The sequence below is a fragment of the Centruroides sculpturatus genome, unplaced genomic scaffold (assembly GCF_000671375.1).
Source record: "Centruroides sculpturatus isolate CEXI.00-Female unplaced genomic scaffold, Cexi_2.0 scaffold71, whole genome shotgun sequence".
NCBI lineage: Eukaryota > Metazoa > Arthropoda > Arachnida > Scorpiones > Buthidae > Centruroides > Centruroides sculpturatus.
The window spans coordinates 990,006-1,017,630 of NW_019384332.1; the positions used below are offsets into that span (position 1 = coordinate 990,006).

General features: G+C 30.2%; 1 protein-coding gene across 1 annotated transcript; it reads left to right on the forward strand.

The window, feature by feature from the left end:
* Window positions 1-21,663: 21,663 nt before the first annotated feature.
* On the forward strand, window positions 21,664-26,694 carry LOC111630514 (semaphorin-1A-like). Its single transcript, XM_023374629.1, has 10 exons — window positions 21,664-21,754; window positions 21,843-21,987; window positions 22,065-22,143; window positions 22,587-22,734; window positions 24,927-25,048; window positions 25,546-25,628; window positions 25,738-25,936; window positions 26,014-26,088; window positions 26,164-26,225; window positions 26,415-26,694. Exons 2-10 carry the CDS (start codon window positions 21,951-21,953, stop codon window positions 26,576-26,578), a joined length of 969 nt encoding a protein of 322 aa, XP_023230397.1. The 5' UTR covers window positions 21,664-21,754; window positions 21,843-21,950; the 3' UTR covers window positions 26,579-26,694.
* Window positions 26,695-27,625: the final 931 nt, after the last annotated feature.

Genomic DNA, 27,625 nt, shown 5'->3' on the forward strand with positions numbered 1-27,625 from the left:
GTTCTTAGAACAGAATAAAGTTAAGCTAGAAATAAAAGATAAGCTAATAATAATAATTTAAACCGAAACTATTTTTTTTAAATATTAAATTTTTTTTAAATTTAAACTTTTGTAATAAAAAGGGCCGTATTTAAGTTTTCCAAATCCCGAAGAGTCTATTCCGGGAGTTTTCTATTCCAGGAACAATAACATTTCGAGAGATTTGGCGTTTTTTTACTCTCAACAATATCAAAACACTGTCGCCTAATTTTAGTCTGTTTTAATATACAGTATAACTGAAAAATTGATCGTCTTGTCTAGTAAATAGGAGAAAATAGGCCCTAATTTAGGAATCCGAGAATTAAAAAAACTTTTTGCTAAATTCTGGGAGAGTTGCTTACACTAGCAAGTCCTACCATTGGTAGTGAAAAAAGGCTTCATTAACTTAATTCCATCATTGCCTGTCTAAGGAAGATAAAATATGTGAAATGAAGATAGCATTTTTTTAATTGAAAATTTAAAAAAATAAATACAGATCTTTGTTAAATAATATATGAAAATCATATAATTCCGATGTAGTATATTATCTCTACCATAAGATGAAATTGAAAATTACAAGTGAATTGAGTATTAAGAGTAGTTAACTACGAATTATTGGTATCAGATATTTAAGAGTAACAAATTTTCCACTTGGCAACAGAATTTCTGATCTTAAAAATTTTCACAAATTTTCAGTACATTTAAATTTACATTATTACATATAAACGTTTCAAATTCTAATTTGAAAAAAATATAGTAGCTCCCTTATCTGCTGGGGATAAGTCTAGATCTGTAAAAATCAGTCTGATCGAATCAAAGTATGGACTCATTTTAAAGGGTAATTTACATAGTACTACCACCGCCAACATTTTGTTATGCCCAAAAATACGTGTACTTGGTTTGTCAGCAATTTAGACGTTTACACGATACCCTGGAATACGACTTTCGAATAGTATTGCTTTTTTCTGCTCAACCGGACACGTTAATGACACGTCTGTTTTTTTTTATTGGTGAAACCCAAACAAAGTAAAACAGGAGACATTAAACATTCATGAAATTAGAAATACTTCTCTAAATGTCTGCAATTAAAAATTTTTTCAGCCTTTTCATCATTTTTAGCAAAATCTGCAGTACTTGACATTGAGAGATTAATTATGGGTACTTCTAACAGATGGCCTGTGGCCTGCATCCTCAGCATTCAGATATTCACCGGAAGCTTTCTGCTTAAATATTTCTATCCGTTCTATCAGTAAAGTCTATTCTAGATAAGAAATATTTCTTATAACTCTGACCTCTGTGCACGAAATGAGAAATTAGCATGTGTCACTACAGCATACGAGGCGATATTTTATAGACTAAACAATTACCGTATTTTTGCTTAAATATTTCAGGATACAAATATTCACGCAGAAAGCTTCCAACGAAACTCTAAATAGTAAATACTAAGGATGCAGAGAGACTCGCTACCTTTTAGAAATACAGTACTCTTTAACTACGTATATAGGTCCTTTTCTACAGAGTGATTATAATTAAAGTTCCGATTTCGCAATGGTCTGAAATAAGAACCACTGTTCAGAATGACTTAACATTATGCGTGAATATCCGTGAAGCAATGTAATTTCGTTTATTAAAAAATTAGTTCAAAAATTTGCCGCTAGGAGAACAATTCGTGCTTTATTACGGTGGAAAACAATGCAAAAGTAAAAAAAAATTTACGAGTGACGTAACAAATGTTCAATATACTGGCCTTTGCATTCTAATGCAAACTGAAATCACAAAATAACGTGATCAACAACAGATTAGTGTTTCTGCAGAGATATTGTGGATATGTTACATCATGCTGGCTTTCAGTTCTGATCAATTTGTAACAACATTCTTTAAATGTCCCAAACCTATTCCTCCGCATTTGTTGGGTTGTTCTAGTCCAGGGGTCACCAAACTTTTTTCACAGTGGGCCAGATAAATGAGAGAATGACAAGCGCGGGCCGCATAACAATTTTGTTCAATACAGTATACTGAATACACGAAAAATAATAACAACGAACATATTTATTTACTAATACACAAACACAATCGCTGCAGCAAGCTCGTAATCGCTTTCCTTAGAAACTTCATTGTAGGTTACACAAAAAGCGCTCTGATATCCAAAATCGCAAAAAGTCGCCAAATTTTTTTATTCCACTCATTTTCCTAAAAATTATATTACTGTCAGATGCAAAAATTAGATTGGACCAATTTCGTTATTTTTACTTACACTTATTTTAATTTTTTCTACATAGTAAGTTTGTCTACAATCTATGATATTTCCATATAAATAATTATATTTTAGTTCATTTATGGCAGTGTAGCAGCAGGCCGGATGAGCTGACCTCGCGGGCCGTAGTTTGGTGACCCCTGTTCTAGTCTTTCCGGTAGTTTCGTACGTTTACATAGGATTTAACATATGTGTCCTGTTTCTACTAATGCCTATATACTCGTTCTTTCAAGATCTTCCAACAAGGATAGTATTTCTTTAAATTTTTTATATTTCCGTATAAGATAACAGCTATTATTATTTTGGTAATCTAAGGATTATGATACATTAACTGCACATTAATTGGGTTGCAATTTTCAAATTGCAGACTTACACATTGACGAAGGACAGAGAGCGACAGTGGTAATCTCAAGAACAGAATTAGATAGATGAAAATCAAAATAACGTATGGAAAATTTAGTGGCTCCATTAACTATACAGGAACTTCCAATCTAGATCGAAAATCACGTGATTTCAATTCAAAATTTTCTCGGAAACGGCGTTAGATGCCGGCAAGACTTGATCATTATCAAGAGAAGAATGATGTACAGGGGAAAAACACCACTAAAATCCAGACGCGATATTAAAAGCTCAAGGACCGGAGACCCCGATATACGAACTTCCGGTCTGGACCGAAAGTCACGAGATTTTTTAAAATTAAATGATGATTAAAATTGCAGCCGGGAATTGTGACGAAGTCAAAATAAATAAAGACAATAAAAGTAACGAGCAATTAAGATTTATTTCTGTGATGTATTTATTTATTTATGCTAAGAAAAAAAATGAAAGAACTCTTTATCCATCCATACATAATTGGATTATTTTTTTATATTTCAGTTTTAAAAATATTTGTCTATTTAGCGGAGATAAATTTTCCTTAATTTTTATAATTTTCAAGGTAATCCTTAAGTTTCTATTATCGAGCTTTTTTTGAATGTCATTGCCTATAACAGTTAGTACAGTATTTCTTCATTTCTGTCAGATGTAAACACAACTGATATGCCATATATTTACAGAGATTCATTTAAAAGAATTACGAATGTTTTATAGCTGACTCCCTACGCTCAAGCCAAAGTTACGCCGTGAAGCGATTGCAGTGCTCGAAGTGGCAGAAATATTTATTACGCCACTATCGTAGTATTAGAGCTACTGGCAGCTCAAGGACCAGTATATCTATCGACTCTGGTAGAAGCATAGTCGAAAAATATACTGGTATAATATAGAACGAATAATTATGAACTCTAATAAAAATATAAATTTTAAAAATATCTTTGTAAAATTAAAATGCTCTAAACCAATTTGTTTATTCCTAAAAAATCATGGAAATTTTTATTAGTTCGAGTTCAAATCCAGATGAAAGTTTTCCGTTCCGTGGAAAACTGTATTCGTAAAAGTACAGAATGAAAAACGCATTAGTAGTTAACCGCTTGGTTCTCTGGCTGTCACTACATGTATTCAGTAGTTTTATTGGTTAATGTTCAGGGTCGTAGACCATCATGGCGGCTCTTCCTGTTTTAGCCTCGAAACCGGACCGCTTTGGAGACGACGTGTCACGTGACGACGCGAGCGAACGGCGGCGGCTGCTGCGCCGCGGCAGCGCCGGCGCTGATTCCAGCAAACAAAAGCAAACAGTGGGGACGCACGTTCTAACCTAACCTAACCTATTCTAATAATATAAACGGTAATAATTATGATAATTTATTAGAATAGGTTAGGTTAGGTTAGAACGTGCGTCCCCACTGTTTGCTTTCTTGTCTTTGCTGGAATCGGCGATCAGCCGCCATGAATGTACGTATGTGGACTTTAACCAAAATAAAAAAATAACGTTTTTTTTTACTCATTTTTGTCCGCACTCATTCGCCGACTCTGGCGTGACGCGCAGGCGCTCGCGTCGTCACGTGACACGTCGTCTCCAAAGCGGTCCGGTTTCGAGGCTAAAACAGGAAGAGCCGCCATGATGGTCTACGACCCTGGACATTAACCGTTTTATTCACTTGGTCACTGATGGATTCAGAACTGAAGCTAAAATCATTTACCAAGACCGTAGAACATAGAAATTTATACCTACATATAGAAAAATAGCAAAACTATTCGATATGAGAAAATAAAAGGAAATAAATCAGCTGTAAGATTATTACAATATTCACCTAATAGCAAAAAATTAAAATAATTTCCATATTTCTAAAATATCTATGCTGTATAAATTCTGTTTGTTGCATCGGGAGGATTTTAACGAATAAATTAATTTGGTAAAATTGCACTTAGGTAATTTCTATGGCGGCACTTCCGGTCGGTTGCGACCGGAAGTGCCGCCATAGCGACCGGCGCAGCTACTTACTACACTGGCATTTAAAAAAAAAATCTTTCACTCACCGCTGACATATTTCTAATTCCTTTTTCACGGACGTTTCAGTAAAAACATGGTTAGGATGCTTCTTCCTTAACTTTATCCTTTTCCATCGTAAAAACTTTTTCCACATTCTTAACACAGGTCTACATTCTTCCTCTTACGATTTTCGGATTTATTGGTACTTACTTTCAGGGCTGAAGGTACAATATATGGCTTTTTCCAAACTAAAACACCTGCCACTTCTGGATAAAACTTACACGTATGCCAAACAGGTCGAACCGTTCTCCTAGTTTTTTTCCTTTTGATCACAACAATCTCGTCGATTTCGACAACCTTTTCAGTCCATTCAATTTTCATTACGGCAAAATTAGACTATGAAACAATCATAATGTGTCGTATGAAATTCGCTCAGTCAATAGCTATTCGACTACTCACGTCCACAGCCAAACTGATGACGCTCAATGTACTGTACACTATATTCTATGCAAATTAGATGCCAAAGAAACGAAAAGTAGTTCCCCAAGAAATTTTCCCAAATTTACGTTTAAAAATTACTTCAAATGACGAACTGTTCATCTTGCATTTATGACATCTAAAAGAAACAGAATCACGATGCTTTCGATAATTTAATTTACGACGACCATCACATTTCGAACAATTTGCATCTGCAGGTTGAAAAGCAAACTTTATGGCAAACATATCAACTGATGAAATTCTCTTGTCAAAATTAAATTCAGGATATTCCAATACTAAAAAATGAAAAAAATTCCTTGAAGTACACTTTTGCCAAGAAAAATTGTTAATGTTTTCCAAACTCCACCATTACAACAATAAACGATAAAATATCAAATATAGCCTAAGCTTCGAAAGAAATGATTCACACAACAATACATAATTTAATTATTCAGGTTCAAAAAGTCATATACTCTTAACAAACTTATAGAATTAATCTAGAACCGAAATGACGTTAGAATTGTTGTAAACTAAAAACAGCGACACCTAGATTAACTTTCAAAGCACGCATGTTGTCGAGATTCCGGAAGTGCCGCCATAAGGGGTACCTAGACTCACTTCTACTATTAATTTGTTGTAACGTCAATGTTAAGCAATGTAATTTCATGCATATTAACGAGATATGTTAATATCTCATTAATATGCAAATCTGCAAAAAAGCTGCAAAAAACTCCGTATTGTGAACCTGCTAAAGAAAAGATTTTTGTTGAGAAAACAGCATTAGAACTTCGTGTTGGGCATTCGAGTTTAGTCAGAATAAAAAATATTGAGCTACCATTCACAAAATTTAACAGCTGGCAGCAGGACTGGATTAAGACCTTTAGAGGTCCTAGACACTTAAAAGATTTTGGTGCCCCCATATATAATTCAAAATATAAACAATAATAAACCATAAAATAAAATTTTATTTATCGAAATTAAATAAAACTTACAGTAAGATGGAAATAAAGTTTATTTTTTGTATTCCACTTTATTTATATTTGAAAAGTTTTCTTCTACTTTTTTTTAACTGCAAAATCTTTGATCAGATCCTCAAAATTAATCTTATGTAACACATCTGCTTCTATACTTAATAGAAATAAGGCATCAAGCCTGCTTTGTTGCATAGTTGTTCTGATGGAATTTTTAATATGCTTTAACTGAGAAAATGAACACTCAGCAGAACAATTTGTGACCATTAATGATTAATGTTCAAACTATACGAAAGCCAATGTCTACATTTGGAAAGGCACACTCAATATTGTCTGCTACAATTATTGTTTTTACATTTTTTGTTGCACTGAACTTATGCCACACATATGAATGAAACTGCTGAAGCTCAGCTGAGAAATTACTATTAGGCATTAATCAGCTTTTGACAGCACTTGAGAATACCTTTCAATGTTAATAGATGATTATATAGCACATCACTTAAAATTTTTCTGCTATTTCTTTGTATATCTCTCCTCTTCTTTTCATCTCAGTTTCAAGTTTGTCAATAATTGCGTAAAAGGTGGTGATACGAAATTTATCTCTGGCATTCAATTATACTTCTGGTGCATCTCCATTATCTTCGTCATTGGGTACCTTCTTTCTGATACATTTGCGAGTTGTTGCTGCTTTGTAATCAACATCTAGTAGCATCTCCTTTGTGACTGCTTCATATCTTTCAAATTCAACTCGTGAAGTGCACAGTTGGTCAGGTAATGATACATACAGATCTGCAAATGCAAAAAGTTCACATCTTCATTTTGTAGAACTTGGCTTACTCTGTGAAAATTCTGCAAAATCTCATCCAAAAATTCAACATAAAAAACTAATTCTAGCTCTTGCATCTTATCTACAATATTATTTTTTTCTCTTCTAGCGTCTCCCATTAGAATATATAGTCTTTGGCTATATATTCTAATGCTTCTAAAATTTTAAGGAAAGATTTCAAAATTGCTGCTGCCATAGTATCAGAGAGGGGTTGTAAGACGCTTTCATTTCCAATGCAACATTTAAGAATTTTCCATTGACTGCTTGAGGCTGGGAAAAAAGTATAGAGTAATTGACTGTTTGAGGCTGGTAAAGGTATAGAGTAGAGAAGAAATTAACTGCCTCTTGACAGAAATCAACAGCATTTCGGCCAGCCAGATTTAGTGAATGAGCTGCAGAAGTTACATATAGCAAACTCGTTTTGTTTCTAAAATTTTTTGCCGTGTCCCCTTATACAGTAACACTCAGACATGTTAGCAGCGTTGTCATAACATTGACTACTACATTTTGAAAAGTTTAGCCTACAAGCTTCAGGTAATTACTACAACGCCCGATTTGCTATTTCCTCACCGGAATGGCTTTTCATTTCCAGAAAGGGTAAAAAGCGTTCAATAGGCTGTCTATCTTTTTAGTACCTAAGTACAACATTTAATTGATCGCTGCGTGATAGATCTGGTGTTGAATCAACTGACAAACTAAAATAACCAGAATATTTTACTTTGTCAACAATGAGCATGCATAAACATTTTGTGCCATTAGTTGAATGATTTTTTCAAAGGGTGTTTTGGACAGGTAAGAAAGATTTCCTATGCCAGAATTTCCATATTTCGAAATGTGGCCCGCTAAAAATGAATCAAACTGGCGTATGAGCTCAAGCAGCTCTATGAAACTTCCATTTTGTAATGTTCCAAATTTTTCTTCTGTTCCTCGAAAAGTCAACTCACATTTAGCTAACGTACGAATAACAGCTATCACACTCCTCAAGACATGTTTCCAGCAATCACATTCTTCAAGAATTTGTTTCTTCAACTGTTGCACCAATCCCTCACCTTGTCTGCGAGTTAAGTATATTAGCATAGAGTCTCGATGAACAGTGCTTTTTTCGATTATTAATTACAACAGTATTTCTCCAGTCACCGAACACTTCTTTTATAACAAAATTCGAGAAATTTTTAAGAGCAGACAGTTTACAAACAAAACAATATACTGACCTTGTTGATGGTGAATACAATGACCACTCTCAAATAAATTCACAAAATTGGCAATCGCATTAAGTGATATTAGCACAGCATTGTAGCAAATTTATGAACTTATTTATTTAGGAACGTTTTATTTTATTTCAATTATACATACCGTTGTTTTCGATTTTCTAATTTTGAAGCTTTTGCTGTGATATCGGTACAGCGTACGAATTATTACTATTATATATACTTAAGACTTATCTAGCATTTAATGTAAACATGTACAGTACGTAATAAACATCATTAGAAAGTATAAAATATCATTAAGCTTCATATAAGAAGACAATACTAAAATAAATCTTCGCCTAACGTTTTCTAAGCCATAACTCAAAGAGCGAAACAAAAGTCAATTCTCATTGGAGAATGTAAAAATGACAATTTCCCTAATTCGGAAATTCAAAATTGGCCTATTTTGTGAAATTAGCAGTTGATTTGCCGATTTCACAAATTACGCAAATTTTTCATTAATTCGTGAAATGTGCAACACACCTTCGACGTAACGCAAATCATAATGATGATGTATGCCTGCTAGAAATAATACAAAAGTTAATCAGTTGTATTAAAAATAACTACAACTCTGTGAAAGTATGATGAAATGAAAATAAGCTGGTCTTTAGTCATTTGAATAAATAAATGATTTATATTTAATAAATATTATCTTCAACCTTGAAATGTACCTTGAGTTTATGGCTCAAAGATTGTACTTTGCAATACAATATTTATAAAATTTATTCGTTAAATATTTCATTGTATTTTGGCAATCATCTAAATATTGATGAAATAAACTTAACATTTAACAGGATATACGCGTTTTTAAACTAGCATTTTACAAATAATTTTAAAAAGGATAATTAAATTGAAGTGCTAATTATAATATGTAAGTAATATGAAAATATTATGAATTCAAATTGTATAAAGTGAGAAATTGCACATAGAAATTTAAGTACTGTATAAGTGATGAATTTAATGAAGCAATCAAAATGAAAAAAGTAAGTCGAATGTTTGAATTTATATTTATTTATTCATTCAATAGTTTATTGACCCGAAGATGTGTTTTCTTCTATTTGAATGTGTTTTGTGCCAGATATATAATCGAAAATTATTTGCTGTATCTGTCCTTTTATCATCAGTATTTTTAGTAACTCTTGGGAATTTAGTACATTCTCCCAGCCCTAATGTACTCGTTACTATAGGTAATTTTTAATTAAAAATTTAATTGATACATCAAATGACCAAATAAGTTCGTGCGGTTTTAAAGAAAAACTTAAGCAATATATAGGATCCTCCGAATAGAATTCTACCATTTTAAAACATTGGAAAACTGTCCAAATTTTAAATTTGCCTAATACAATTTCTCAACTGTGCACCTTGTGTCATTTCTCCCCCACAGCAGTCACGAAAAAAAGAAGAAAAAAAGCGTTCATTGTCCTGAAAGACTACACAGCATCTTTTCGTGAATAAGTGAAGGCTATTTTTAAAACTGTACCAAGACCACTGCAGTAATTGTTTAACAAATGGCAAGAAGGTAATAACAGACGATGTCAATGTAGTCCATCAGACTCACAGCAAAATTTCTGTTAGTGGATCCTAGGCTTTTTGTTTCCAGTATAACCAAAGAACGACAACCGATGATACGAATGCTCGGTGTTCATAAAGATAATTTATTTTTCATCGCAGGGTGAATAACCTGTCCAAAATTGGTACATTCATGTAGGATGGAAAGAGAAGAAACAAAGCCGACCACTCTGAAGGAACGAGATCGAATCCGGATGGTCAAAACACTGGAAACTCAGCGGTGGTCTGTCCCGAATAAGTCAGGCTTCGTCCCTCATCACCTGGTTTAATGCTAAACCAGTGGGCATTAAGAGGAAATGAAAAAGGCCTTAATATCTACAAGGAGGAAACATTAAAAAAGAAAAACAGCGAACAGATTGCAAGTCTGGAATTTTTGTTTTGTTGGCAGTCAATATATGTGGTGCCCATTTACTCAGCTTCCAAGTTTTCCTATGCGATATAAATGTTAGCAAATGATTTCACCAGAAACCTTTCTTCAAAATCTTGACTTCTTTGAAGTGATAATATTGAAAACCCGCACGAACTTTTTGGTTATGTGATACTTGATTTGGTTATATGACTTTGTATTAATAGCATATTCTTTTAATTTTCATTATAGAGCATGGCAATATGAAATTTCCTGTTAATAAAACTGAACTAAATAATTTTGTTATCTTAAAAAAATATGAAAATGAAGTTATAATAGGTGGTAGGTAAGTATAAGTAAGTAGATGAAGAGTAATTAGTAGTCTAATACGAAAAAATATCAGTTTAATTATTTTTAAACGAACTTTTGTAGAAACAACATTTATAAAATGAATGTAGAAGAATTAAAACCAGAAAAAGTAAATTTGTTTTAATTATAATAATTTTTAACGTTTAGAAAAGGTAATTTTATACGATAATAATCGAAATTTGTAAATTTAAATTTTCTTTTACAGAATTTACATTGGCCTAGTAATAAAAATGACATAAATTTCTGTTTGATAAAAGGAAAATCAAAGGTAAATATTTTAAACTTATATTGAAAGTTTAAGTAATCGATACTTCTAATGTGTAATAATAATCGGCAATGAATACAATTATATATAATCAACCTAGACAAAATTTATTAATATAATAATAAATATAATATACTCGAGAATTTTATATATTTTAAATTATTAACGCAATTTATTTAGACCAGAGAGCCCTAAATTCGACCTATTATCGATTTCCCTTTTCCTTTTTTCCTAATACAATTAATAATAATAATAAATCTGGTAAGCCATTATTAATTCTTACACCATTTTCATAGAAAAGATATATTTAAAGTACAAATTTTTAACATCCCGAGCTTCATAAACGTTAAAATAATAATTTTTAATGAATTGTTTCTAATAAGTCTTCTATCAACTTCCAAAACGCCTGGGAATCGATGGAGACTACTTTGGGGATACCTGATTTAGGCTATAAACTGTTTTTTTTTTTTTTCAAATATAATTTCATTGCTTTAGTATAAGATATTTATTGATTATATTTTATAATCGAAAATTTATTATAGGAAGAATGCCAAAATTATTTGCGGATTTATGGAACAATTTCAAAAAATAATATATTAGTCTGTGGCACTAATGCATTTCAACCGTTATGTAGAAAGTATCGAGAAACTGTAAGTGTTGAACATGTTTTATTTTATTGGTTACTTTCAGGATAATTATACGTTTCAATTTATTAAATATAAAAACACGCATTAGACTAGTAATAGATAAATTGTGACCTTCTAATTATTTTTGCGCTTATACAAGGAGTAATTTAATTTATATTTGTGTCCGTTGCCTGTCCGTCGTACGTTAATCTCAAGAACGGAGTTAGATAGATGAAAATCAATAAGACATATGGTAAACTCACGAATGGAGCCCTCGATTACTTGTATACGAACGTTCGGTTTAGACAGGAACTTTTCTCCAGAACTGACTTAGATAGATAATCGGCACGACTCGGTTGTTATTAGGTGAAGTATGATGTACAGGGACAAAAAGCACGAATAATATACATTTTTAGTACTTGACTGCTTACTTTTCTCTCAATTAATTGTATTTGAATTAGCACAAGGTTTCTGTTGAGAATAAATCACACTGGAATTCTGTTTTTGATGGAAAAAGTAGATTTATTTTCTATAATTTAAAATGAATTTCGGGCTTAATACCTCTCTTCAGTCATATTTTATTAAACATATCGTCAAAAAATTATGTAAGAAATTACAGAATGACATCCCTACATTTTTTTAATTTAGGAAACCTTGAAACGTCGAGAAATGCATGAAAAATCTTTTGTATTTTTTATTTTTTCCCCGTATTTATGGATGTTAGTGTGTATGAGGGGGCACGATTTTCTTTACCTACTTTCAATCTTAATAACTCCTGTGCCTTTTGTCGAAAATTTCTGAAATTTTGTAGGGAGGTTTGTATATTAGGGGGATTAATGCTATTAAATTTTGGTGCTTAAAGATCAAAGGAGAGGAGAGAAAGGGGGATCGTGTTTCGTATCTCGAATAGGATCAGNACTTTTTTCACAGTGGGCCAGATAAATGAGAGAATGACAAGCGCGGGCCGCATAACAATTTTGTTCAATACAGTATACTGAATACACGAAAAATAATAACAACGAACATATTTATTTACTAATACACAAACACAATCGCTGCAGCAAGCTCGTAATCGCTTTCCTTAGAAACTTCATTGTAGGTTACACAAAAAGCGCTCTGATATCCAAAATCGCAAAAGGTCGCCAAATTTTTTTATTCCACTCATTTTCCTAAAAATTATATTGCTGTCAGATGCAAAAATTAGATTGGACCAATTTCGTTATTTTTACTTACACTTATTTTAATTTTTTCTACATAGTAAGTTTGTCTACAATCTATGATATTTCCATATAAATAATTATATTTTAGTTCATTTATGGCAGTGTAGCAGCAGGCCGGATGAGCTGACCTCGCGGGCCGTAGTTTGGTGACCCCTGTTCTAGTCTTTCCGGTAGTTTCGTACGTTTACATAGAATTTAACATAAGTGTCCTGTTTCTACTAGTGCCTATATACTCGTACTTTCAAGATCTTCCAACAAGGATAGTATTTCTTCAAATTTTTTATATTTCCGTATAAGATAACAGCTATTATTATTTTGGTAATCTAAGGATTATGATACATTAACTGCACATTAATTGGGTTGCAATTTTCAAATTGCAGACTTACACATTGACGAAGGACAGAGAGCGACAGTGGTAATCTCAAGAACAGAATTAGATAGATGAAAATCAAAATAACGTATGGAAAATTTAGTGGCTCCATTAACTATACAGGAACTTCCAATCTAGATCGAAAATCACGTGATTTCAATTCAAAATTTTCTCGGAAACGGCGTTAGATGCCGGCAAGACTTGATCATTATCAAGAGAAGAATGATGTACAGGGGAAAAACACCACTAAAATCCAGACGCGATATTAAAAGCTCAAGGACCGGAGACCCCGATATACGAACTTCCGGTCTGGACCGAAAGTCACGAGATTTTTTAAAATTAAATGATGATTAAAATTGCAGCCGGGAATTGTGACGAAGTCAAAATAAATAAAGACAATAAAAGTAACGAGCAATTAAGATTTATTTCTGTGATGTATTTATTTATTTATGCTAAGAAAAAAAATGAAAGAACTCTTTATCCATCCATACATAATTGGATTATTTTTTTATATTTCAGTTTTAAAAATATTTGTCTATTTAGCGGAGATAAATTTTCCTTAATTTTTATAATTTTCAAGGTAATCCTTAAGTTTCTATTATCGAGCTTTTTTTGAATGTCATTGCCTATAACAGTTAGTACAGTATTTCTTCATTTCTGTCAGATGTAAACACAACTGATATGCCATATATTTACAGAGATTCATTTAAAAGAATTACGAATGTTTTATAGCTGACTCCCTACGCTCAAGCCAAAGTTACGCCGTGAAGCGATTGCAGTGCTCGAAGTGGCAGAAATATTTATTACGCCACTATCGTAGTATTAGAGCTACTGGCAGCTCAAGGACCAGTATATCTATCGACTCTGGTAGAAGCATAGTCGAAAAATATACTGGTATAATATAGAACGAATAATTATGAACTCTAATAAAAATATAAATTTTAAAAATATCTTTGTAAAATTAAAATGCTCTAAACCAATTTGTTTATTCCTAAAAAATCATGGAAATTTTTATTAGTTCGAGTTCAAATCCAGATGAAAGTTTTCCGTTCCGTGGAAAACTGTATTCGTAAAAGTACAGAATGAAAAACGCATTAGTAGTTAACCGCTTGGTTCTCTGGCTGTCACTACATGTATTCAGTAGTTTTATTGGTTAATGTTCAGGGTCGTAGACCATCATGGCGGCTCTTCCTGTTTTAGCCTCGAAACCGGACCGCTTTGGAGACGACGTGTCACGTGACGACGCGAGCGAACGGCGGCGGCTGCTGCGCCGCGGCAGCGCCGGCGCTGATTCCAGCAAACAAAAGCAAACAGTGGGGACGCACGTTCTAACCTAACCTAACCTATTCTAATAATATAANCAGGTAAGAAAGATTTCCTATGCCAGAATTTCCATATTTCGAAATGTGGCCCGCTAAAAATGAATCAAACTGGCGTATGAGCTCAAGCAGCTCTATGAAACTTCCATTTTGTAATGTTCCAAATTTTTCTTCTGTTCCTCGAAAAGTCAACTCACATTTAGCTAACGTACGAATAACAGCTATCACACTCCTCAAGACATGTTTCCAGCAATCACATTCTTCAAGAATTTGTTTCTTCAACTGTTGCACCAATCCCTCACCTTGTCTGCGAGTTAAGTATATTAGCATAGAGTCTCGATGAACAGTGCTTTTTTCGATTATTAATTACAACAGTATTTCTCCAGTCACCGAACACTTCTTTTATAACAAAATTCGAGAAATTTTTAAGAGCAGACAGTTTACAAACAAAACAATATACTGACCTTGTTGATGGTGAATACAATGACCACTCTCAAATAAATTCACAAAATTGGCAATCGCATTAAGTGATATTAGCACAGCATTGTAGCAAATTTATGAACTTATTTATTTAGGAACGTTTTATTTTATTTCAATTATACATACCGTTGTTTTCGATTTTCTAATTTTGAAGCTTTTGCTGTGATATCGGTACAGCGTACGAATTATTACTATTATATATACTTAAGACTTATCTAGCATTTAATGTAAACATGTACAGTACGTAATAAACATCATTAGAAAGTATAAAATATCATTAAGCTTCATATAAGAAGACAATACTAAAATAAATCTTCGCCTAACGTTTTCTAAGCCATAACTCAAAGAGCGAAACAAAAGTCAATTCTCATTGGAGAATGTAAAAATGACAATTTCCCTAATTCGGAAATTCAAAATTGGCCTATTTTGTGAAATTAGCAGTTGATTTGCCGATTTCACAAATTACGCAAATTTTTCATTAATTCGTGAAATGTGCAACACACCTTCGACGTAACGCAAAGCATAATGATGATGTATGCCTGCTAGAAATAATACAAAAGTTAATCAGTTGTATTAAAAATAACTACAACTCTGTGAAAGTATGATGAAATGAAAATAAGCTGGTCTTTAGTCATTTGAATAAATAAATGATTTATATTTAATAAATATTATCTTCAACCTTGAAATGTACCTTGAGTTTATGGCTCAAAGATTGTACTTTGCAATACAATATTTATAAAATTTATTCGTTAAATATTTTATTGTATTTTGGCAATCATCTAAATATTGATGAAATAAACTTAACATTTAACAGGATATACGCGTTTTTAAACTAGCATTTTACAAATAATTTTAAAAAGGATAATTAAATTGAAGTGCTAATTATAATATGTAAGTAATATGAAAATATTATGAATTCAAATTGTATAAAGTGAGAAATTGCACATAGAAATTTAAGTACTGTATAAGTGATGAATTTAATGAAGCAATCAAAATGAAAAAAGTAAGTCGAATGTTTGAATTTATATTTATTTATTCATTCAATAGTTTATTGACCCGAAGATGTGTTTTCTTCTATTTGAATGTGTTTTGTGCCAGATATATAATCGAAAATTATTTGCTGTATCTGTCCTTTTATCATCAGTATTTTTAGTAACTCTTGGGAATTTAGTACATTCTCCCAGCCCTAATGTACTCGTTACTATAGGTAATTTTTAATTAAAAATTTAATTGATACATCAAATGACCAAATAAGTTCGTGCGGTTTTAAAGAAAAACTTAAGCAATATATAGGATCCTCCGAATAGAATTCTACCATTTTAAAACATTGGAAAACTGTCCAAATTTTAAATTTGCCTAATACAATTTCTCAACTGTGCACCTTGTGTCATTTCTCCCCCACAGCAGTCACGAAAAAAAGAAGAAAAAAAGCGTTCATTGTCCTGAAAGACTACACAGCATCTTTTCGTGAATAAGTGAAGGCTATTTTTAAAACTGTACAAGACCACTGCAGTAATTGTTTAACAAATGGCAAGAAGGTAATAACAGACGATGTCAATGTAGTCCATCAGACTCACAGCAAAATTTCTGTTAGTGGATCCTAGGCTTTTTGTTTCCAGTATAACCAAAGAACGACAACCGATGATACGAATGCTCGGTGTTCATAAAGATAATTTATTTTTCATCGCAGGGTGAATAACCTGTCCAAAATTGGTACATCCATGTAGGATGGAAAGAGAAGAAACAAAGCCGACCACTCTGAAGGAACGAGATCGAATCCGGATGGTCAAAACACTGGAAACTCAGCGGTGGTCTGTCCCGAATAAGTCAGGCTTCGTCCCTCATCACCTGGTTTAATGCTAAACCAGTGGGCATTAAGAGGAAATGAAAAAGGCCTTAATATCTACAAGGAGGAAACATTAAAAAAGAAAAACAGCGAACAGATTGCAAGTCTGGAATTTTTGTTTTGTTGGCAGTCAATATATGTGGTGCCCATTTACTCAGCTTCCAAGTTTTCCTATGCGATATAAATGTTAGCAAATGATTTCACCAGAAACCTTTCTTCAAAATCTTGACTTCTTTGAAGTGATAATATTGAAAACCCGCACGAACTTTTTGGTTATGTGATACTTGATTTGGTTATATGACTTTGTATTAATAGCATATTCTTTTAATTTTCATTATAGAGCATGGCAATATGAAATTTCCTGTTAATAAAACTGAACTAAATAATTTTGTTATCTTAAAAAAATATGAAAATGAAGTTATAATAGGTGGTAGGTAAGTATAAGTAAGTAGATGAAGAGTAATTAGTAGTCTAATACGAAAAAATATCAGTTTAATTATTTTTAAACGAACTTTTGTAGAAACAACATTTATAAAATGAATGTAGAAGAATTAAAACCAGAAAAAGTAAATTTGTTTTAATTATAATAATTTTTAACGTTTAGAAAAGGTAATTTTATACGATAATAATCGAAATTTGTAAATTTAAATTTTCTTTTACAGAATTTACATTGGCCTAGTAATAAAAATGACATAAATTTCTGTTTGATAAAAGGAAAATCAAAGGTAAATATTTTAAACTTATATTGAAAGTTTAAGTAATCGATACTTCTAATGTGTAATAATAATCGGCAATGAATACAATTATATATAATCAACCTAGACAAAATTTATTAATATAATAATAAATATAATATACTCGAGAATTTTATATATTTTAAATTATTAACGCAATTTATTTAGACCAGAGAGCCCTAAATTCGACCTATTATCGATTTCCCTTTTCCTTTTTTCCTAATACAATTAATAATAATAATAAATCTGGTAAGCCATTATTAATTCTTACACCATTTTCATAGAAAAGATATATTTAAAGTACAAATTTTTAACATCCCGAGCTTCATAAACGTTAAAATAATAATTTTTAATGAATTGTTTCTAATAAGTCTTCTATCAACTTCCAAAACGCCTGGGAATCGATGGAGACTACTTTGGGGATACCTGATTTAGGCTATAAACTGTTTTCTTTTTTTTTTCAAATATAATTTCATTGCTTTAGTATAAGATATTTATTGATTATATTTTATAATCGAAAATTTATTATAGGAAGAATGCCAAAATTATTTGCGGATTTATGGAACAATTTCAAAAAATAATATATTAGTCTGTGGCACTAATGCATTTCAACCGTTATGTAGAAAGTATCGAGAAACTGTAAGTGTTGAACATGTTTTATTTTATTGGTTACTTTCAGGATAATTATACGTTTCAATTTATTAAATATAAAAACACGCATTAGACTAGTAATAGATAAATTGTGACCTTCTAATTATTTTTGCGCTTATACAAGGAGTAATTTAATTTATATTTGTGTCCGTTGCCTGTCCGTCGTACGTTAATCTCAAGAACGGAGTTAGATAGATGAAAATCAATAAGACATATGGTAAACTCACGAATGGAGCCCTCGATTACTTGTATACGAACGTTCGGTTTAGACAGGAACTTTTCTCCAGAACTGACTTAGATAGATAATCGGCACGACTCGGTTGTTATTAGGTGAAGTATGATGTACAGGGACAAAAAGCACGAATAATATACATTTTTAGTACTTGACTGCTTACTTTTCTCTCAATTAATTGTATTTGAATTAGCACAAGGTTTCTGTTGAGAATAAATCACACTGGAATTCTGTTTTTGATGGAAAAAGTAATTTATTTTCTATAATTTAAAATGAATTTCGGGCTTAATACCTCTCTTCAGTCATATTTTATTAAACATATCGTCAAAAAATTATGTAAGAAATTACAGAATGACATCCCTACATTTTTTTAATTTAGGAAACCTTGAAACGTCGAGAAATGCATGAAAAATTTTTTGTATTTTTTATTTTTTCCCCGTATTTATGGATGTTAGTGTGTATGAGGGGGCACGATTTTCTTTACCTACTTTCAATCTTAATAACTCCTGTGCCTTTTGTCGAAAATTTCTGAAATTTTGTAGGGAGGTTTGTATATTAGGGGGATTAATGCTATTAAATTTTGGTGCTTAAAGATCAAAGGAGAGGAGAGAAAGGGGGATCGTGTTTCGTATCTCGAATAGGATCAGAATTAATAAAGACTTTACTCATTATTATTAGCATTTGTATTTTTTAAAATATATATAAAACTCATCCTTACCCTCAATATTAAGTGTTTTTGCCGGAAAAGTTACTCAACACTTTGCTGGATATTTTATAATACTGTCTTCTGTAATAATTTATTTAATTATTTAAGGAAAAATATTTCTTTAAATGAAAAAAAGTTACAGTATAACTAATTTAGTAATTTTAATAAAAAAAATTTAATTAATAGAATAAAATTACTGACATATAAAGAAATATTTTTCATTTTCGTTTGGAGAAAAAGTTTATCCGAAGAAAATGATATAATTAATTAAATATTTTAAAATATTGATAAGAAATAAGACAACACTGCATTATTTATATAGCGAATTTTTTAACATTTTAATTTACGTACAGTGTTGATTCAATTATCCTTCTACATGTAAAATAATCTGTTTAAGGTGTTTTCAAAGTTATCTTAAATTTTTTTTATTCAGTTCTTATTAATAAAATTTACGAAAATATTCAGTTTGTTTCCAGTGGCGCAAATAGGGATATACAAAGTGTGCCGACGTTCTATCAAACTAGATTTATATATTTAAAGTTTAAATTTAAAAAGAAAATAGAAACTGATTGCGATTTTTATCTCTGTAAAAAACATATATATGATGTAGATAGAGGTCCTTGGAACTATACAAAACCGAAGCTATGCCATATGTTATGGCATGGCTTAGTTTTTGTATAGTATAGCCTATACTTTTCGACCCAAACGTATTCGTTCCCAGATTCCCTAAAGCGATAGTCTAAGAGACAATAAGTATCTTAAAAAGTTAAATATCTCTAATTTCACAGGCTGTAAATGAATATTAATTCGAAATCCAGATTTTAAGAATATATTAATTTTATAATTNATTAATCCGTTATAGAACAACATTGTCGAATACTTCATGTTTTATCATCATATCCAAAGTTAATTCTCAGTATAAGTAAACCAACAACGAGTTGCTCAACTTTCCCGGCAATATTTAAAATTTTAGTGGCGCCATCTGTTATCATATTTTATTAAAAACATTTTTATATTTTCAACTATTATAAAATGGCAAAAAGCTTAATTTTGAGGGTTTTATAAAAAAATTATAAATGTTAATAACGAGTAAAAGAGTCATTAAGTCCGACCCTACTGGAGATAGACACACGACCTCCATTATTTCCCACCCCGTCGACCTTTAACAACCAAAATTTAATAGCATCAATCCCCTAATAAACAAACCTCCCTGCAAAATTTTAGAAATTTTCCACAAAAAACATGAAAGTTATTAAGCTTCAAACAGGGAAAACATAATCGTGCTCCCCGCACACACATCCATATATACAGAAATTATCCCCCGAATTATTTTGCATTTCTGGACGTTTTAAGATCACAAATAATAAAGAACGAACTTTTTATTGAATTTTTCCATATTTATTCGAAACTTATTTATGAAATTTTTGATAAATTTTAAAGCAATAAAAATTTTTTAACTCTAATAAAATTAGATCAATTAATTTTAAATCTTAAATTTAAATACTATATTACAGTATTTTAATCGAAGCGATATGAAAACTGGAAAAAAATAAATTTAATGCTGAAATATTATATTATTACTGTACTAAAATTAATCTTATTTTTTAAAAAAATGTTTTATAACTTTGAATTCGTAGTGTTTTAATAGCAATGGAGATATTTCCTTAGAAGAACAAGAGTTCCTTTATTCTTACATTCATCTTATGAATGAAGAAGTTCAATCCTTTATTGAAGAACCTGTATATAAAGACGTTTCTAAGTAAGTTTTTAATGTATCGTATTCACAATAATTATATATATATTTTGTTAATTTACTATTTACGATCTTTTTAAAATATTATATTTTCATAAAATTACTGTACACTGAACAGAAATTTCGTACAGGATACTTCAAAAAGCATTAACTCTAATATGAAGTAAATTGTTAAGCCAGATTTGTGCAGTTCACTGAATAATTTTCCATCATGTGCAAGAAGTAGAAAATTACTAAAAAGTGTTAAAATTATGTTTAACATTTAAAAGCAATTTTCTCTTCTCGTGTTGCTAATTATTTTGATTATTTTGATAATTATTATGCATGAAATGCCTATTTTATTACACTAAAACCACTTTTTTAAACTCCTTTTTTTCATTATAAATAATCGAATTTTACAATTTTTAAAAACCAAAATACAAAAAAAACCCCTGTTATTTAAGCATTATATTTTAATATTGAAGTTTTAATAAAATATTTTTTACTCTTATCGTCTTTTTTAGTTGTCGCCTCACTTCAATCAGTGTCGATCCTCAAGTAGAAACATTAAATGGGAAGAAATTCGATATTCTTTTCTTAGGAACAAGTTAGTTAAACATTCATTTTAATTTTTTAATCGAAAATCTATAGGCCTAATAAAAATTTTGTTTTTTTAATATAATATTTATTTTATCTTTTTTTTTTTCTTTTGTAAAGATTGTGGTAAAGTAGTAAAGGCCATTTATTTTATGGATAAGAAGATTAAAAGGATTATTGTTGAAATGATTCGGGTTGCTAAAAATAATATAATCATCACTGAACTTCTTGTACATAAAAATAAATTAATGATAATTACACCAAACGAAATTTATAGTATACCAAAGCAGAGATGTCAACAAAATGCTAAAACTTGTCGGTATGTTAATTTTTAAATTATGAAATAAATTTCAATTTTTTATTTCTATAAATCTTATTTATTTATTTACTTTTTAGCGATTGTGTTGGTTTACAAGATCCTTACTGTGCATGGGATGAATATTATTTATAGATTCAAAGTTTGTTACATCCTTTCATTATGACAAATTTGTATATTTTTTCTTTAGAGAGGAGTCTATTGAACACTCACAAAAGGTTGTTATTTTACATTGAAAGATTTTAAATAAATTCATAATTTATCTTTTTTATATATACAGGAGTAATTTAAAATTCATATTTTTAGAAGATTTATTCTAGAGTTGGCAGAGTTTGTACGAATGATAAAGGCTTTGGGTTAAATGAAATAACAAAGAGGTGGACTTCATTTTTGAAAACTCGTATTACATGTCACATGCCCGGAATATTTCCGTATTATTTTGATGAAATTTGTAAATAAAATAAATCTTTAAATTTATTTAATGAATTTCGATTAAAATTTTTAAAAATATCAATGTTGAAATTACAGACGCTGTTAGCGACATCGTAGAAAAAAGTATTAAAGGTAGAAAAGAAAAAATAGTATACGCTATATTCACTATTTCAAAGTGAGTATTTATTTATAAAATATTTTATAATAATTTCTTTTTATAAACGAAAAAAAAAACGAATAGATAAAATCTAAAATCCTTTTATTCTACGTATAACATATTTAAATATAGATTCGTGTTATAGCAAAGAACATTATACAAAATCTAAAGAATCTGCAACTATTCCCTTTGGGCGAATGTGTATACTGACTCTCTCAATTTCCGGTCGATCCCTAGACAATTCCCAATTTCCTTTTTAGATGTTAGAGCTTGGTGACCTCTCACACACACAACCTGTAATATAGAAGACCAAAACTGTTTATTAATCCAAATATTTTAATTTTATGACATAGCCTAACGATTTAAAAAATAATAAAATTCGAGAATAAAAATATTATCTTTTTAAGTTATTATCCTTTATTTAATTTATATCTGGTAATAATTTATTGTTTGTATCTCAGTTCTGGAATTTACGGATCCGCTGTTTGTGCTTTCCGTATGAGAGATATAGAAAAATCATTTGAAGGTGATTTTAAATTTCAACGAGATAGAGATTCTCTGTGGCTACCTTTACCAGCCAGTAAAATACCGAATCCTAGACCCGGAACAGTAAGTTATCTAACTAAATATTCTTATTTTAATGTTTAAAATTACAAGAAATAGAAAACTATGCAGAGAATACGAGAAAACATTTCGATATGTAATATTTTTATGTTATATATACTGTATATTATAAAAATAAAACATAAATATATTTTCAATCCTTAACTTTCAAACATATGACAGGAGCTGGTTTTTATGTAATGTATTCGAAATAAATACATTGCAATAATTATTATGATTTACAAAATTATTATATTTACATTTTTTACTTTTATATCATATTTTAAAATGTAGTTACTGTTTTATTGTTTTTGCTTCCTCTATTTTTATTTTGATAACAATTGATAGTGGTAATAATTCTTATTCATTGTTTCTCTGAAAATATGATTTAATAAACCATAACAGTAAATGGTCATTCATTAGATTACGAATCGTACAGTGTACGAAACGATGAACAGATTTTCGAAAAATTCTAGCGTTTATATAGCAGACTCCTGCTAATCCGACTGTCAAATAGACCTAGCGAAATTGTCCGAAAGACAATGCGATTTGATATTCCCCTAGAAGGATCGGTTTTTCCGGAGGGGGTCAATTCAGCGGGAGGAATATTAGTACAAATAGGAGTGGTCCTGAAGGTACAGTACATCGTTTGGCCTGGAGAATCCATTAAAATAAGGGATGGCAATCGAAAGGAGATTTTTCATCCAGACTGTCAACAGAGAACCAAGACCAAAGAAAGTACAGCAAGAATCTCGTCTCGACTTTTGAAAAGAAGAGCTTCCACCGGACTGTGAGAGGGAGTAAGAGAAAAGAACTAACCCCTAAGTTCGGGTCGCAAGGTGCCTTTCCGGCGAACCAGGGCCTTCAATCGTAAGCAAGAGGAGAACACCTGATCGAAACATCTCTGGATAGGATACATTTTGAACTTTACTCCGGCCATTCCTTGCATAGAGGAATTCCGGATTAGTGACTACTGAGTGTATAGGATTGAAGGCAATGAACGATATGGCCTGTCGTCGTAATTTCCTTAATGTAGATATTTATCCAAAACGTAGAAAAAAATTTTATATACTGTTTATAAAATTATTAAGCTAAAGAAAGTATAGACTATAATTATCGCAATGCTTTAAATTTTAATTGACATTTGTTTATAATATAATTACTGTTAACAATAAATATGAATTAACATCGTGTTGTAGTTAATTTCGTAAATTTTAGATTTTATAAAATAAGTCTCTCAGATAGTTGCTATTACAACTAGATTCTAACAAAATGAAATAAAATTTTATTGTGATTTGTGTATTTTGAAATCTTGTTTTTATAAACAATTTTTAAATATTTTAAAATAAAGTATGAAAATAAAACAACATTAACATAAAATTATGTAATAATAGACCCGAAGTTATCCATTAATCCGTTATAGAACAACATTGTCGAATACTTCATGTTTTATCATCATATCCAAAGTTAATTCTCAGTATAAGTAAACCAACAACGAGTTGCTCAACTTTCCCGGCAATATTTAAAATTTTAGTGGCGCCATCTGTTATCATATTTTATTAAAAACATTTTTATATTTTCAACTATTATAAAATGGCAAAAAGCTTAATTTTGAGGGTTTTATAAAAAAATTATAAATGTTAATAACGAGTAAAAGAGTCATTAAGTCCGACCCTACTGGAGATAGACACACGACCTCCATTATTTCCCACCCCGTCGACCTTTAACAACCAAAATTTAATAGCATCAATCCCCTAATAAACAAACCTCCCTGCAAAATTTTAGAAATTTTCCACAAAAAACATGAAAGTTATTAAGCTTCAAACAGGGAAAACATAATCGTGCTCCCCGCACACACATCCATATATACAGAAATTATCCCCCGAATTATTTTGCATTTCTGGACGTTTTAAGATCACAAATAATAAAGAACGAACTTTTTATTGAATTTTTCCATATTTATTCGAAACTTATTTATGAAATTTTTGATAAATTTTAAAGCAATAAAAATTTTTTAACTCTAATAAAATTAGATCAATTAATTTTAAATCTTAAATTTAAATACTATATTACAGTATTTTAATCGAAGCGATATGAAAACTGGAAAAAAATAAATTTAATGCTGAAATATTATATTATTACTGTACTAAAATTAATCTTATTTTTTAAAAAAATGTTTTATAACTTTGAATTCGTAGTGTTTTAATAGCAATGGAGATATTTCCTTAGAAGAACAAGAGTTCCTTTATTCTTACATTCATCTTATGAATGAAGAAGTTCAATCCTTTATTGAAGAACCTGTATATAAAGACGTTTCTAAGTAAGTTTTTAATGTATCGTATTCACAATAATTATATATATATTTTGTTAATTTACTATTTACGATCTTTTTAAAATATTATATTTTCATAAAATTACTGTACACTGAACAGAAATTTCGTACAGGATACTTCAAAAAGCATTAACTCTAATATGAAGTAAATTGTTAAGCCAGATTTGTGCAGTTCACTGAATAATTTTCCATCATGTGCAAGAAGTAGAAAATTACTAAAAAGTGTTAAAATTATGTTTAACATTTAAAAGCAATTTTCTCTTCTCGTGTTGCTAATTATTTTGATTATTTTGATAATTATTATGCATGAAATGCCTATTTTATTACACTAAAACCACTTTTTTAAACTCCTTTTTTTCATTATAAATAATCGAATTTTACAATTTTTAAAAACCAAAATACAAAAAAAACCCCTGTTATTTAAGCATTATATTTTAATATTGAAGTTTTAATAAAATATTTTTTACTCTTATCGTCTTTTTTAGTTGTCGCCTCACTTCAATCAGTGTCGATCCTCAAGTAGAAACATTAAATGGGAAGAAATTCGATATTCTTTTCTTAGGAACAAGTTAGTTAAACATTCATTTTAATTTTTTAATCGAAAATCTATAGGCCTAATAAAAATTTTGTTTTTTTAATATAATATTTATTTTATCTTTTTTTTTTCTTTTGTAAAGATTGTGGTAAAGTAGTAAAGGCCATTTATTTTATGGATAAGAAGATTAAAAGGATTATTGTTGAAATGATTCGGGTTGCTAAAAATAATATAATCATCACTGAACTTCTTGTACATAAAAATAAATTAATGATAATTACACCAAACGAAATTTATAGTATACCAAAGCAGAGATGTCAACAAAATGCTAAAACTTGTCGGTATGTTAATTTTTAAATTATGAAATAAATTTCAATTTTTTATTTCTATAAATCTTATTTATTTATTTACTTTTTAGCGATTGTGTTGGATTACAAGATCCTTACTGTGCATGGGATGAAACGATGAAGATATGTACTAGTTTTGAAGCAGGGTATATGCCATGTTTTAAAACTTATTTGGTAATTTAACCACGTATTGTTATAATAAAAATATTTTTTCTTACTAGGAAAAATGATACAACGAATTTTATTATTCAAAATATTGAAGGAGATAAATATTTCTGTCTCTGTAAGTTATATTTTAAAGTGTTTATTATTGATTTTTTTTAATATAAAATATTAAATATGTAAATTTAATTTGAATTATATGTTTAAATTTTTTTGTGTTTAGTATAGTAAACACTGTCAAAAGTTCTTTTTAACTAGACTAACAAACTGGAAATTATGAACATTGTGACTAATTATTGCTGCGTTACAGATGATGATGCTAATCAATCTGATAAATTCTACAATGTTACCGCTATAGTGATGGTCATTATTATATATGTTTTAATTACAACTTGTATGACTTTCTTTATGAATAAAACAGAAAATATTACTTTTCCACAATTTCCTCGAAGAAGAATAATTCATCTACAGTGAAGATTCAAATATAGGGGAGACCGGGGCAAGATCGGCATGTTAAGCTTTACTTAAATTTTGTGTAATAAATACTGCTGTAAACTGAAAAAAAGCTTTGCATATTGTCTATTGGAATGTTACCTTACTATAGAACTGGTTAAAATCAGTTTGGAAATAAAAATAATTAAAATAATTACAACTTTACAAGAAGAGAGAAATTGACGAAGTTGCCCCGGGTATAGGGGCAAGATCGGCAACTTCTCTCTTTTTGTAAAGTTGTAATTATTTTAATTATTTTTATTAAAGTTGCCCCTGGTATAGGGGCAACAGTAATGGGGCAAGATAGGCACGTATATAAAATTATGTTATTAACAATGTATAAGTTGGAATTCACTATTAAAACAAAGAAATACAAATCCAACACCCATTTAATATTATTACAACGAAATGCAAGTTCAAAGACATATATACATGAATAACAAATGCAAACATGTTTTCATTTATCATCTGTTTGATTTTTATCCTTTGCTTCTAATGTGGCTTTATGTTGCCGATCTTACCCCGCTAGTCATGATTTCGAAACATTAAGTACAACCCTGAGAACAGAATGCCAAGCCACGATCTGGCCACGTGAATAAGTTGAAGTTACATCCTTCTAACAGGAAAAGTAACTTTCGTTATCATGGAATTATAACAAAACCTGCCAATTCAATATAAATGGAAAAAAAATATTATATGGAATTGAACGAAAATGAAAATTTGCTTGATAATTCAACTACGCTTGTTGGAGAACAATAAAAACACTACACTCAACAAGCCACCAATAAAACTCAACTGCCTAACCTATAACCAAAGTCTCCTTTTAATTTGTTTTTTAAAAAAAGCGCTTGACAAACTTGCCCCGCATGCCGAAGTTGCCCCGGTCTCCCCTATATATATATATTTTAAATAAATAGTCTAACTTTATAAAAATCATAACAATTTTTGTTTAAAAGTTATTTATTACACATAGACGGAAAGAAGTGTAAAAACAAATTTTGTATACTTTGTTATTAATAAATTCATAAT

Bases quoted from the DNA above. Each gene is read 5' to 3' on its own strand.
- LOC111630514 (XM_023374629.1), top strand. From the start codon at position 21,951: ATGCCCGGAATATTTCCGTATTATTTTGATGAAATTT. The intron at 21,988-22,064 runs GTAAATAAAATA...TTGAAATTACAG, and splicing joins GTATTATTTTGATGAAATTT to ACGCTGTTAGCGACATCGTA. The intron at 26,089-26,163 runs GTATATGCCATG...TTTTCTTACTAG, and splicing joins TGTACTAGTTTTGAAGCAGG to GAAAAATGATACAACGAATT.